The sequence below is a fragment of the Talpa occidentalis genome, unplaced genomic scaffold (genome assembly GCF_014898055.3).
Source record: "Talpa occidentalis isolate TD23 unplaced genomic scaffold, MPIMG_talOcc4v2.1 talOcc4.15, whole genome shotgun sequence".
NCBI classification, from domain to species: Eukaryota; Metazoa; Chordata; class Mammalia; order Eulipotyphla; family Talpidae; genus Talpa; species Talpa occidentalis.
In genome coordinates, this window is record NW_023601543.1 from 44,664,617 (window position 1) to 44,680,164 (window position 15,548).

General features: G+C 38.0%; 1 protein-coding gene across 1 annotated transcript in view; it reads left to right on the forward strand.

Annotated features, from left to right (window-relative positions):
• PHKA1 (phosphorylase kinase regulatory subunit alpha 1) overlaps nt 1-15,548 on the forward strand; it is a 110,125-nt gene that overhangs the window by 48,000 nt on the left and 46,577 nt on the right. The window contains exon 14 of the mRNA XM_037511643.2: nt 6,808-6,942. Coding sequence (XP_037367540.1) covers nt 6,808-6,942 — 135 coding nt within the window. The remainder of the gene's footprint in view (nt 1-6,807; nt 6,943-15,548) is intronic.

Consider the following 15,548-nt stretch of genomic DNA (forward strand, 5'->3'; position numbering starts at 1 on the left):
TTTTTTGAATGCTGAGAAATATTCCATGGTGTATATGTACCACATTTTCTTAATCCAGTAATCTATTTTTGGGCTTTGGGTTGTTTCCAAAGCTTAGCTATTGTAAACAGTGCTGCTATAAACACATAGGGGGCAGGTGCTCTTTGGAATTGAGTTTCTGTGTCCTTTGGGTAAATACCTAGGAGTGGAAATTGCTGGATCATATGGAAGCTCTATGTTTAGTAGGTCCAGAAATCTCCACACAACTCTCCATAGTGGTTGGACCCAGTTTGCACTCCCCCAACAGTGCAGGAAAGTTCCTTTTCTCCACATCCTCGCCAACATTTTTTGTTGCTAGTTTTTTACTATGTGCCATTCTCACTGGGGTAAGATGGTATCTCATGGTAGTTTTGATTTGCATTTCCCTGATACAAGTGATGTTGAACATTTTTTCATATGCCTGTTGGCCATTTGCATTTCCTCTTCAGAGAAGTTTCTTTTTAGCTCTTCTGCCCATTTCTTGACTGGATTATTTTCTTGTTGTTGTTGAGTCTCATCAGCTCTTTGCAGATTTTTGTGATCAGTCCTTTATCATTATGTTGGTGCAAAAATGTTCTCCCAGTCGGTGGGGTTTCTCTTTGTTTTTGTTATTGTCTCTTTTGCTGTGCAGAAGCTCTTTAATTTGATGTAGTCCCAGCTGTTTATCTTTGCCTTCACTATCACTGCTTTGGGTGATGTGTCTGTAAAGATGTCTTTGATGTGCATATCAGTAGTGTTTCGCCTATATTTTCCTTCTATGTATTTTATGGTTTCAGGTCTTATGTCTAGTTCTTTAATCCATTTTGAGTTGATTTTTGTGTATGTGAGAGGTAGTGGTCAAGCTTCATTCTTTTGCATGTAGTGACCAGTTTTCCCAGCACCATTTATTGAACAAGCTTTCTTGCTCCAATGCATAGTCTTTGCTCCTTTGTCAAAGATTAGTTGAACCATAAATCTGTGGTTTATTTCGGATTTTCTATTCGATTCCATTGGTCTGTGTGTTGTTCTTGTTCAATACCATGCAGTTTTGATGATTATGGCTTTGTAGTATAGTTTGAAGTCTGGGAGTGTGAAGCCTCCATTCCCTTCTTTTTTTTTTTTTTTCAGGAGCGCTTTGGCTATTCAGGGTTTTTGATGATTCCATATGAATCTCATCAATAATTGTTCTATTTCTTTGAAGAATGACATTGAAATTTTTATTGGAATAGCATTGAATCTGTATATTGCTTTTGGTTTGGTAAGATGGCCATTTTGAAAATGTTTATTCTTCCAATCCATGAGCAGGGATGTCTTCCATTTCTTTGTGTCTTTCTATTTCTTTAACAGTGTTTTATAGTTTCTTTGTATAGTCCTTACCTCTTTTGTTAGATTTATTCCCAAGATTTGATTTTTTTTTTTTTGTTTCGATAATAAAAGGGATGTTGTTTTTTGATTCTTCTTCAGATTTTCTTGTTTGTGTATAGGGAGGCTACTGACTTTTGCATGTTGATTTTTTATCCTGCCACTTTACTGAACTGATTGATGAGTTGAATTAGTTTTTCTGTGGAGTTTTGGGGTTCTCTATGTTAATTATCATATCATCTGCAAATAGTGATAGTTTGACTTCTTCTTTTTCCTATTTGGATTCCTTGTATGTCTTTCTCTTGTCTTATTGTTCTGGCTAGGACTTCCAGTATTATATTGAAAAGCAGTGGTGAGAGTAGACATCCTTGTCTTGTTCCAGATCTTAATGGAAATGCTTTCAGCTTTTCGCCATTGAGAATGATACTGGCTGTTTGGCTTGTCATATATGGCCTTTATGATTGTTGTAGTATGTTCCTTGTATCCCAAGAATTTCAAGGGCTTTTATCATGAATGGGTGTTGCACTTTGTCGAAAGCTTTCTCAGCATCTATTGATATTATCATATGGCTTTTATATTTCTTTTTGTTGATTGTGTTGGATAACGTTGATTGATTTTCGGATGTTGAACCATCCTGTGTCCCTGGCATGCATCCTACTGGTCGTGGTGAATTATCTTATGGATACATTGTTGGATTCTAATAGCTAAAATTTTATTGAGGATTTTTGCATCAGTGTTCATTAGGAAGATTGGCCTATAGTTTTCCTTTTTTGCGTTGTCCTTGTTCGGTTTTGGTATTAGTGTATTGTTGGCTTCATAGAACGTGTTTGGTATTGTCCCTTCCTTCTCAATTTTTTGGAAGAGTTTGTGAAGGATAGGCACTAATTCGTCTCTGAATGTTTGATAGATTTCATTTGTAAATCCATCAGGTCCTGGGCTTTTGTTTCTGGGGAGGTTTTTGATTACCATTTCAATATCGCTGCTTGTAATTGGTCTGTTTAGGTGTTCTATTTCTTCTTTATCTAGCTTTGGGTGATTGTAGAGTTGTAGGATTTGTCCATCTCCTCTAGATTTGCTGAACTTGTTTCCATATAACTGTTCATAGTAGTTACTGATTATTCTTTTGATTTCTTGCTGTGTCCGTTTGTGATTTCTCCTCTTCATTTATGATCCGATTTATTTGTGCTTCTCCCTTTTTTCCTTTGTGAGCCTGGCTAGGGTTTGTCTATTTTATTGATTTTTTTCGAAGAAGACCAGCTCTTGTTTCATTGATCTTTGGATTGTTTTTTTAGTTTCAATTTCATTATTTCTTCTTTGGTTTTTATTTCTTTTCTTCTACTGGTTTTGGGGCTTTTTTGTTGTTCTTTTTATAGCTCTTTGAGCTTCGCAATTAGGTTGTTTCTTTGAGTTCTTTCTTGTTTCTTGATGTGAGCCTCTATTGCTATATATTTTCCTCTTTTATTCGCTTTTGCTGCATCCCATACATTTAGGAAATTGGTGTCCTCCTTGTCATTCAATTCAAAGAATTTTTTAATTTCTTCTTTGATCTCCTCATTAGTCCAGTGGTCTTCCAGTAGTGTGGTTTTCAATCTCCCTGAGGTAGGGGAGTTCCTTGTCTTCTTTTTATGGTTTATTTCTAGTTTGATGCCTTCGTGGTCAGAAAAGATGGTTGGTATGGTTTCAATCTTGATGTATCTGTTGATGTTTGTCTTGTGTCCCAGTATGTGATCGATCCTGGTGAATGATCCATGTGCACTTGAGAAAAATGTGTACTCCTTTTTTTTGGGTTTAGTGTTCTATAGATGTCTGTTAAGCCCAAGCACTCTAGGTCCTTATTTAGAGCTTTAGTGTCTTTACTTATTTTTTGTCTCGTTGATCTATCCTTTGTTGATAGTGGTGTGTTGAAGCCTCCCACTACGTGTGTGTTTTCTCTGATGTCTGTTTTCAGAGATGATAATAGTTGTCTGATATATTTTGGTGCTCCTTCGTTTGGTGAATATATGTTAATGAGTGTTATTTCTTCCTGAAGTATTGTCCCCTTGATCATAATGTAGTGACCGTTGGGGTTGCTTTTTATCTTTTTGAGTTTGAAATCTGTTTTATCTGATAAAAGTATAGCTGTTCCTGCTTTCTTTTTTGGTCCATTTGCTTGTAGGATTGTTTTCCATCCTTTAACTTTGAGTCTATTTTTATCTTTTGTAGTTAAATGTGTTTCCTGGAGACAGCAAAAGATTGGGGTTTGTTTCTTAATCCAGCCTGCAACTCTGTGTCTTTTTATTGAAGAGTTTCTTCCATTTACATTTATAATTAATATTGATATGTTAGCATCTGTATTTGCCATTGTGTTAGTCCTTCCTTTGATTTTATTTATTTATTCTTTTAATAACTTTTTTTTTGATCTTCTTTCGTTGTTATTCGTCCCTCTGAAGTTCTGGCTTTAGGACTCCTTGTAGTATTTTTTGGAGTGGGGGTTTAGTCGTAATGAAATTCCATAGTTTCTGTTTGTCTGGGACAGTCCTTATTCTTTCTTCATAGAGGAAGGAGAGCTTTGCGGGATAGAGTATTCTTGGTTGACATCTGTATTCTTGGAGTCTGTTGACTATGTCCCTCCACTCTCTCCTTGCCTGTGTGTTTCTTCGGAGAAGTCTGATGTCAGCCTGATTGGTTTTCCTTTGAATGTTGTCTGTTTCTTCCCTCTTGTCAGCTTCATTATTTTTTCCTTGTCCTGGATTCTTGGGAGCTTTACTATTATGTGTCTGTCTGTATTTTTCGTTTCGTCGTGGAAGTTTGGTGTTCCTCTTGCTTCTTGTATATCAATTTTCAGCTTCTTCTTCACGTTTGGGAAGTTCTCTTCAATTATCTCCTGGAATATTTTCTCTGTTCCTACATCTCTCTCCTCTCCTTCTGGTATTCCTATAACTCTTATATTTCCTTTCCTCATGGAGTCCGATAGTTCCCAAAGTCTTTCTTTAGTCTTTTTTCTTCTTACTTCTCTTTCCTTTTCTGTTTTGGTTCTTTTTATTTCTGTGTCTTCAAGAGTACTTATTCGTTCTTCCATTTCATCTGTTCTGCTTTCATTGCTTTTCCCAGAGGTCTTTAGTGCCTCCATTAATTCTTTGATCGCCTGTATTTCCTTCACTTCCCTCTTTAGGGACTCAATTTCATTCTTCTGATTGTTGATTATTTTTCCCTTATCATTGTTTTTCTTTATGACTTCTGTCAAGTTTTTTAATCATGGCAATTTTAAATTCTCTTTCTGGAAGGCTCATTAGTTCTTCCAAGTTACTGTCGTTGCAATCTGGGGGGTGGTTTTCTTTTTTGTGGTGTGCTTTTTTCCTGAGGAGTTGCTAGGTTGCGTGTCGTTCTTCTACTCCCTACTGTCTGTTTTCTAATTTGCCGTATGCATTGGGACACTGTGTTGCTGGGACTGGCCGGCATCTTGGGTGAACTTCTCCGCTCCCCTCTGGCTCCTCCAGGAGCCACCTCTTGGTTTCAAGCAGTCTTTACTGAAGAAAGTTCCCTGTTCTATGGGGTGTTGGTGATTGTTTTTCTGGTCGCTAGGTGGCACCAGAGATCTCTCCTAGTGTTCTTGGGGAGCTGTTTTTTTCACCCCGTGGGACGGGAACAGAGTGGGAGTGGTGGGGAAAGCCTCAATGGCTTTGGGGTGCTGTGTCTGCCTTGTGCCCCACTGTCATGGGAAACCCACGCCCCAAATTTCGTGTCCCGGGTCTCAGTTCCAAAGCTCTCAGGTCCAGGATGCGGGCTGTAGCCCAGTTCAGTGTCCGCAGAAATGGCGCCTTTTGCACCCCGCTCCCGTGTCCGCGCCTGGTTTCTGATTACTCAGTGAGGGATATTTACCTCAGTGAGGGCCCCTGCGCGTCTCCCCGCAAGACTAGGTTGCAGGCATGGGGACCTGGGCAGCCACGATCCGCGTTTGCTTTTCTAGCGTGCCGCTTCTCTGCACAAGCTTACTGGCTGTCCTGGGGCTGTTTGTGTTATAGAGCAGCCCTGATATTGAATGGTTGCTTGTCTGTGGGTTTATGGTGACCAACGCAAGAAAAATTACTTTGGGCTGGTCAACCACGGGTGAAGCTTGGAAACCTCATTGGGCGCCAAGCTGTTATAGAGCAGCCCCGATATTGAACGGGTTGCCTGTCTGTGGTCCTTACCCACATGCTTAAAAGGGACTTAATACTCCACTACAGGCATACACAAAAGGTTAATAAAAGGTTTATTTACAAGGGAAAAGGAAATAAGGAACATGCACAACTCAGGGAGAAAATAGGGAAATAAAGTCTTTAATGCGTCCTACCCAATCCGACGACCTGGAAACCCAAAAAGCACTCTCAGAGCTGGCCAGATGCTGCGAGCTGGCGGAGAGCCAAAATGGGGGAACCCCTCCAAAGCCCATGTATCTGGCTTTATACCAACCTGGCTGCTTAACCCCACCCTCAGGTCCCAGCCACCTTCCCTTTGGTGGTGATGGGATTTGGAGTTCCCAGTGTCTTTGGCTTTGGCCTAGGGTGGGGGTGGAGTCCACAAAGCCTGTATGGAATTAGCTTTAGGAATCCTTTTCCCCCTAACATTTGTAGGTCTCCGGGAGTCTTTGTTTTTCTCTAATGGCGCCTGGAGCAGTTAGCTCACCTCCGAGGCGAATCCTGCAGGGTTCTCCACAGTTCCAGTTCATGGGGTATGGTGGCTGAAATAGTTCCTTTCCACTCACAGTCCTGCTTGATGCGTAGTTTGTTTTTGTTGGTTGTTTTAATTTTTTTGTTTGTTTGTTTTTTTCCTCCTTTCTGTTGGTTGGAGAGTGCCAACTTTGTTGGTGGGGGAGGGTAGCAGGGTTCTGAGCTTTCCTCCCTTCTAGTCCTCTTTTATGGCAACTTTCTTCTTCGGGTAGTTTGCTGGAGTCGTCCGTTTATCTTCCGTGTCCCAGTTCTCACTGGGACCTGCCGCTTTTCCTCCCTATTAACTTTTTTTTAATGGGAGACCTTACTCGCAGCATTTCCTCACCACCATGTTGATCCGCCCCCTCCATTAGAGTATTCTTTTACCTTCACATTATTGGTCCTGATCTTAAGTCTATGTGTATGAAAGAGTCTGGGGATTCAGCTCTTACTAAAGCTATAACATGCCTCATAAATGATTTTTTCCTACTTAAACATTGAATCCCAAGTATAAAAGAAGGTGATATTCTCTAGGAGTACATAGGTATATAGCCAAAAAGCAAAATCTAATACTCAAGTCATAAGACCTCTACCCCTTTTTCACTTAGAAATTGTTATTGGTAAGTATCTGGGATGATATTTGTTTCATCAAAGTTCCTGAATAACTGATAATTTCCTCCCATTTCCCTTTTTCCCCCTTCAAAAAAATTATGTAATGAGAGATTTTTAGGTATCTGTTGAAATAAAATTTTCTCTTCATTTCATCTTCTTTCTTCCCTAGTCTCCATTTTGGCAGAGACAGAAGAGATCAAGTCAATTTTGAAAGACAATGGGATTGATGTGGAGACCATTGCTGAGGTGTACCCTATCAGAGTACAACCTGCTCGTATTCTCAGTCACATTTATTCCAGCTTAGGTAAGGAGATTGGCCGGCCTATTAGATTCAAAGCATTATTCAGTACAGGCTGGTTTCTTTGCTTTTAATTTTTCCTGATCTTGTATTGCTTTATTAAACTGAATCTGAAAAGGAATTTAGAGTTTCTGGAATCTAAGTTTCTAACACTGTATATCCTAAACAGGCTTGATAATTTTAGATATGTTTTAGGAACTCTTTGCAACATAGGGCATGACTATTACCAGGAAATATTCTGTCTTCATTCCAAGTATATGCTTAATTAACATGTATCTCCCTTTTCTTAGAACCTGTATTTCCATTTTGAATATGTGCTAAATTTATATAGAGTACAGACAAGGAACTTGTTTTTAAGTCTTTAATACTTTGTCATATAATGAACTAGTTGATAATATTGAAAAATCTATTTAATCTAATACTTATAGTGATGAACTTTTCACATTAAACAAGTTACTACACCGTTAACTTTTAAAAATTAGGGCATGTAAATTTCTTTTTTAGTTTTTATTTCTTTTTTTAAAATTTATATATATATTTTACATCATTGTTCATTTCTAAACAATGTTTGCTTCCCCCCCCACCCCCGCCAACCTCAGGTATGTCCCCATAGCATTTCCTTCACCCATGTACCCGTGCACCATCACCACAGTTCCACCAGTGCTCCTCTCTCCCTCCCTCTGATCCCTCTCCCTCCTCCTCCCTTGCAGCGTGTCTCTGGTTTATAATTGTCTATTTGTTTTTGTTTTGTTTTGTTTTGTTTTGTTATTATTTTTCCCCTGATATCTTATTTGGTTCCCCTATATTCCTCCTATAAGTGAAACCATACCATATTTTTCTTTTTCCTTCTGACTTATTTCACTGAGCATAATTCCTTCTAGCTCCATCCATGTTGCAGGGCATGCAAAATTTCTTTAGCTACCTTTGTGGAAGACTGAATAACGGCTTCCAAGGATACCCAGGTCCTAATTATTAGAACTTTTAAATATTACCTTATATGGCATGAGACTTTGAATGTATGATTAAATTAAGGAGCTTGAGATGACAGGTATTATTCTGGATGATCATCATCCAGGTGGACACTAAATTTAATCAGAAGTATCCTTATAAAAGGAAGGCAGAAAACAATCTGACTTAAAAATGGTCAGAGGTAAATAGATTTTTTCCCAAAGAAAGCATTCAGACAACCAGGTCACATGAAAAGTTGTTCAGCATCACTAATCATCATGGAAATGCAAATTAAAACCAAATTGAGATATCACCTCACATCTCTCAGAATGGCTATCATCAAAAAATCAAGCAATAATAAATATTGGTGATGATGTGGAGAAAAAGGAACCCTTACACACTATTGGAGGGAATGTAAGTTGTTTCAGCTACTATGGAAAACAGTATGGAGGTTCCTCAAAAAAAAAAAATAGAACTATTTTATAATCCAGCAATTTGACTTCTGGGTATTTATTCAAAGAAAATGAAAACACTAACTTGAAAAGGTATATGCACCGCTTTGTCATTGAAGCATTATTTACAATAGCCAAGATACGAAACAACTTAAGTGTCCATTGATAGATAAATGGATAAGTAAGATATGGTGTGTTTGTATGGGATATGTGTGTATACTTCTACATATGCACCATCATGCATCACTTAACAATGGGACTACATTCTGAGAAATACATCATTAGGTAATTTCCTTGTGTGAATGTCATTGAGTGTAATCACACAAACCTAGATGGTTTGGCTTACTACATAAGCCAAATAATTGTGTCCTGTAGTTAAGTAGAAATTAGAACATATAAATGATTAACTTGGATATTTAGCTGAGGAGATTTTTCAAGCAAAATGTTGACATTATGATTTTTTCCTTGCTGCTTATATTAAAATTTGAGAGGAACCAGGACTTGATGAAACTAGGCTACATGGTATAACCTACTAGGACCATTGTCATATGTGCACTCTGTTGTTGACCAAAGTGTCATTGAGGAAAGCATGACCTATATTTATATGTAATGGAATATAATGCAGCTATAAAAAGAATGAAATATTACTGCCATTTGTGAACCTAGAGGGCATTATGCTAAGTGAAAAAAGTCAGATAAAGAAAGAATAATACCATATGATTTTATTCATATGATGAAGATAAAGGAACAAAACAAATGAGTGAGCAAAACATATTTGCAGAGAACAAATTGTTATCAGAGGGGAGGCAGTTTGGGAGTGGAGGTAATGGGTGAAGAGTATCAAGAGGTACAAATTTCCAGTTATAAAATAAATAAGCCACAGGGATGCTGTGTACAGTATGGAGTCTATGGACAATAAGATTGTATTGCAAATTTGAAAAATTGCTAATAGATGTGAAATAGACCTATTGTGCTGATTCTTTCTCATTGTGTTTAATGTCAAATCATTATGTTGTTCACCTGAAACTAATATGATGTTAGATAAGTAGATATTTATCTATTTATGTCATTTATACTTCAATAAAAAAATGAAAAAGAAGAAGGCAGAGGGAGCTCAGAATATAAAACAGAAAGAGATTGGAATGATGCAGCTATAAGCCAAAGATTGTCAAAGAATGCTTACAGCCTGTAGAGGCCAGTGCTGGCAAGAAACATATTCTCCCCTGGAGCCTTCAAAAGAAATCATCCCTTTTAACATCTTGATTTTGTTTTAAGTCCTCAATGACTCATTTGGATGCCTGACCTCCAAAACTGTAAGAAAATAATGTGTGTTGTTTTAAGCCATTGCATTTATAATCATTACAGCAGAAATAAGAAAATAATAGCAACTTTTAATACTGGGAAGTGAGGTGATTCTGTAACAATTATCTAAAAAGTGTGAAAGTAGCTTTGGAGTTGATGAATACTAGAAGAGTCACATGATGAAAAAAGTCTTGATTGCCTTAAACAGACTTTAAGTAGGAATATGGATGATAAATAAAGGCCTTGCTGGTTTGAGCTTAAAAGGAAATGGGGAACATGCTGTTGGAAACTTGATGGAAAAAAAAGGGCTCATGTTGATATAGTGCCAAGAAGCTGAGGTGAATTGTGTCCTGCAGTTAAGTAGAAATTAGAACATATAAATGATTAACTTGGATATTTAGCTGAGGAGATTTTCAAGCAAAATATTGACATTATGATTTTTTCCTTGCTGCTTATATTAAAATTTGAGAGGAACCAGGACTTGATGAAATTTTCAGTCTAACCACATTAGAAAAGATGATAAAATTTAGAGATTTGCCCTCAGGAAAGCATGCACTAGAAAAAAAGGTCAGGGGTGTGGCTGAACCTTTTTTTTAGTGCTCCAGAAAGATCAAAAGATCAGAGTATTCATTCACTTGCAGCGTTCTTTGAACAGATTGGGCATGTGCCTCATGGATTCCTTCAACCATCTCAGCAGAATCTAGAAATAGAGATGGGTTTATCCAGGAAAGATCTGGGGAAAGACCTTGTCCAATGGCATGAACTCCCATGACATACATGTAAGACCTGCAAATTTTTTGAGAATGCTATACCAGCAGAAAAGCTACCAAGGGACAGAGAGAAGACAAGATGAAAGAAGATTTTTGGACTCCCAAAATTCTACAGTCAAGAGGCTGGCTGATAAAAATTACTCAGCTGTAAACACGTGCTACCTTTCTAGAAAAAGGAAGGATGACTTAAAAGAAGGTGCCTTGTACATAGAAAACAGACTTTCAAACCACATAGGATCACTACCAAGCCTTGAAACCTAATTATTTTGTCCTTTTTCAAAATTGCTTAGGGTTTTTGACTCCTTCCTACCTTTGAATTTTTCCCTTTTAGAATGAGAATTTCTATAACTCATATCCTAAACCTGTCCCACCATTGTATTTTGAGAGCAGATAACTTGTTTCTAGTTTCAATGGTCCACAGATGGAGAATTTTGCCTCAGGATTATGCCATATTCTCACCCATGCCTGATTTAGATGATGGCATTTGGGACTTTTGGGCTTTTGATATTTAGAAGAGATTTTGAACTGGGTTGATGCTGTAATATATTGAGGTTTGGGGAGGTGTTGGGCAGTGTATTTTGCATGTGTGAGGGGTATGGATCTTTATAATCCAGAAGGTGAACTGTGGGATGCTGAATAATAGCCCCTAAAGATATCCAAGTCCTAGTATCCAGAACCTGTTGAACATTGCCGTATATGGCATAGAACATTTGCAGGTGTGATTAATGTAAAAAGTATGAAATGAAGATTATTTAGGACTATCCGAGTGGGCCCTCAGTGTAATCACAAATGTCCTTAGGCTATCAGCTTGTCAGATGTATGTGTACAAATATTTTGTCCCATTCAGTGAAGTGTCTATTTATTTAGTTACAGTTTCTTTCACTGCACAGAACCTTTTTAGCTTCATGTAGTCCCAGTTGATTATATTCTGTTTTCCTTGCTACTGGAGATGAATCTGCAAAGATACCTCCAAAACCCATGTCATGAATTGTTATGCCTGTCTTCTATTGATTTTGTGGTTTCATATTTTATATCCAAGTCTTTTTTTTTCTATTTTGCATTGATTTTTGTGAATGGTCTGAGATAATGGTTGTTACATTTCTTTGCATGTTGCTGTCCAGCTTTTCCAACACCATTTATAGAAGAGGCTTTCCTTGTTCCAGTGTATAAGCTTCACTCTTTTGCCATAGATTAGTTGTCCATCTATCTGTGATTTTATATCTGGGCTCTCAATCTATTCCATTGGTCTGTATGTCTGTTTTTGTTTCAGTACCATGCGGTTTAATTATTACACCTTTACAGTATAGTTTGAAGTCTAGAAGAGTGATACTGCCATTCTTCCTCTTTTTTTTTCAGGGTCGCTTTGGCTATTTGGGGTCTTTTTGATTTCATGTGAATTTCATTAACCTTTTCTCTATATTTTGAAGAATGCCATTGTAATTTGGTATGGATTGCATTGAATCTGTATGTTGCTTTGGGTAGGATGGACATTTTGCCAATGTTGATTCTTCCCATCCATATGAGTAGAGAATATCTTTCAATTTCTTTGTGTCTTCTATTTCTTTTAACAAATTTTTGTATATGTTCTTCACCTTCTTTGATAGGTTTACTCCTAGGTATTTAATTTTCGGGAGTGTAATTGTGAATGGGATATTTAAAAAATTTTCTTCCTTTTCTATATAATTGTTTGCATAAAGAAAGGCAACTGATATTGTGTATTGATTTTATAACTTTGCAATGGCTAAACTGATTTATTGTTTTAATTATTGTTTTTTTGGTGGAGTCTTTAGGATTCTCTGTGTATATTATCATGTCATCTGCAAATGATAACTTTTATTCTTCTTTTCCAACTGGGATTCCTTTTATTGCTTTCTCTTGCCTAATTGCTCTAGCTAGGACTTCTGGTGTTACGTTAAATAGTAGTAGTGAAAGTCTATTTCATCTGATATAGGCATGACTCCTAGAAGATGTTTATTCTAGCATATGGTGTTATCACATTTTTTTTCCTTCAGGAGTTACTGGTTTTTTCCTGCTGCAGCCTCACTATGAGTATGTGTTCAAGGTGAGTCCAGTATCTTCACTCTGCTGCCATCGTTTGCCTGCAACATCACCTTTAAAAAAATGTATCCCACTCATCTGTAGAAATAAAGGATGCTCTACTTCCATATGATCCAGCAATTCCACTACTAGGTATTTACCCAAAGGACACAGAAACATCAATTCCAAAGAGCACCTGCACCCCTATGTTTATAGCAGCACTGTTTACAATAGCTAAGCTTTGGAAACAACCCAAATGCCCAGAAATAGATGACTGGATCAAGAAGATGTAGTACATATACACCATGGAATATTACTCAGCATTCAAAAAAGATAAACACATGCCATTTGCAGCAATATGGATGGCGCTGGAAGGGATCATGCTCAGCGAAATAAGCCAGAAAGAAAAAGAAAAATACCGATGGTCTCACTCATAGCAGGAATCTAGAAAACTTAAATAAGGGACCAGGAAAAAGAATAACTATAAGAAAGTGAAAATCAAAATCAACAAACACTCTGTGGGGGGTGGGGGCGGGGAGGGGAGGGATTGGGATCAAAATAAGGGGGTCGCAATTGTATGTGGAATATAAAAATAAAATTTATAATAAAAAAACTTCAGTTCTAAAAAAAAAGGATGCTGTAGATGAGCTGCTCTCCTGGGGGCACTAGCAGCTTAACATTCTGTGATACTTTCTATTCAAGCTGTGACACTATCCACCTTGAGGGAGAAGAAGTTTTGGAGTTTTAAAAAGCAATTTTAAATTTCTAATGAGCTTTTGTGTAACCAAATATCTGACTCTTCGAAGTTGATGAGTTTTCAACCTGATGTGTATGGTTTTGAGTGAGTCATTTTGAACTGTAAGACACTATTAAAAGATTTAGAAAAGTCTTGCACTTGGACGTGGGCTATGACTTTGATCATGACTGGCTAGTCCTATGACATCTCAGTATTGCTGCTACCTAAGAAAAGTCACTTGCTTTTTGGCATGCTAAACTCACAGATCCTTAATTCCTAGATCTGACTCTCAGCTGAAACCTTGTAAGGTTTGCTAGAGGCTGTTTCCATCACAGCATCACAAGTGTTGGACTGAAGGAAGGCACTGGCTAAATGAACTCTAAATGAACTCAGACTTGGATTGTTGCAGATTTGGGTTATCTCTCTTGTGGAGCTCTAAATTGTGAAACCATCCTGTGTGCTGACTGGACCATTTGGATCAGTTGTAGATGTCCACAAGTAAAAGCTTTTTCTCTGATGGGGCCATCTGAAATCGATCTGCTGTTTGGCTTTTTTTCTGAGACAGAAACTGATTGCATTCCTAATTTGCAGTTTCTGCAAAAATTGCAAATTGGGAGAGAGCACATCATATAGAATGCTGTTTCTCCTCCCATTCCTGACAGATTGGACTCCAGACCCCTTCTTGGGCAGGTCACTACTGTTCATGGCTGTGTTTGACTTTTCAGAATCATTGCAGTTTACAGCAATAGACTGATAGCCTGACTCTACTTTTCTCACATCTTCCTGTTTCACAAACATTAGTAAGGCAATTAGCTCATTAATGCACCTGTCTCCAGGAAGCAAGTACTGGATAAATAATCCAGGCTGCTTTCTGGATAAGTGATCAGGACAAAGATGATGGGAGGTATGAAAAGCCATTTTAAAGTTTTTTGAAAATTCAGGATTTCATCTTAACCAATCCGTGCACATGATACGTGTTTCTGGTTAAGTTGTATAAAATCATTTGCCTATGAAAATGCTCTTATCTTTCCTAAAAACAACACTTCCACACAAAAGGTCTGGATGAGAGGAGGGGATGATAATAATAATAAGATTATAATTGTTAAGTGGAACATGCAGATTTTTAACAGTGGGGGAAAAAAAAACAAACCTGACAGCTGGGGGAGGAGTGGGGAAAGTGATCTTTGATTTTCGGGACTGCTTTTGGAAACTTTCCCCTCCTCCCCGATGAAAGCACATGTTGTCTTTCATGGTGCTGAGAGTTCAGTTTTGAATTCAAACTGACTGTTGAGCCTAAGGTCATGACATCTGACCAACTGACTATTAGAAGAGGGTGACCCCCAACTCCTGCATTTTCCACTCAGAGCACCTCCAGATGTGGTCTGTACTTGCAAAGCAGATGAACTAATGTCATGGACAAACAAAAATGTTTCTATCCAACTTCCTTAGAAGATATTCCCTCTGAAATCAGTAACTAAACTAAATTATTTGGAATGGACTGAACACCTCAGGGCAGGAGGCCCCACAGTGGTGGGCCACATTAGGGGGTCCTGTTAACCTACACTAGGGCCTGATTAGTATATGTCCTACTTTGGGATGCCCTAACTATTATAAAATATTTTGTCCAGGGGTACGCCACATGCCCTCTTGGATTGTACTTGTCACTGAGCCCTGACTGTCCTGGCACTGCCTCAACTCTGAAGGCATTCAGGTCACCTTCAGTTTACTGGCCAGCTTGTGCTGTGCCTAGATTGATGCTTCAAGCCAGGTGTAAGAAAATATTTAATGCAGAAATGTAAGGAGGAAGCCACCTGAATATGCACCTTTATGGTAATGGGTTTGTTTTATCTAGCTAAATCTAGAACCCCTGAGGACCTGACTGAGGACAATACTGTGCATATTGGTCTCATGCTGCTGCGTGTGGCCCTACTGCAAAAGACATCTAGGACAAGAGCCATGGGTTAGACTGTGCAGAAGAGAGTTAACAGCTCAGGTCTGAGAATGCTATCCTTAGAAAGACCTATTTGCAAGATGTGAGATCATAACAGGGAGAGAAGAGCACAAGGGATTATGGTGATGGTGCACAGGTGAATTGGTGGTGGGGATTCTATTAGGACTACACCTGAGAAAAGAAAGCAAACATTGTAAAAAAATGAACAATGATGTAAAATTTATATATAAATAAATAAATCATTAAAAAAAATAAAAAAAGAAAGGCCTCTTTGCAAGATTGGCCTGAGCTGGCATCTGGGGACTTGGATTTTGAGAGGTTTACCAATATACCCTAAATAATAATGGTGGTTTACCAACTCGGCAAACAATATGATTTATGCTGACCACCTGTTTTCCTTTTGAGAGTATGGAGTT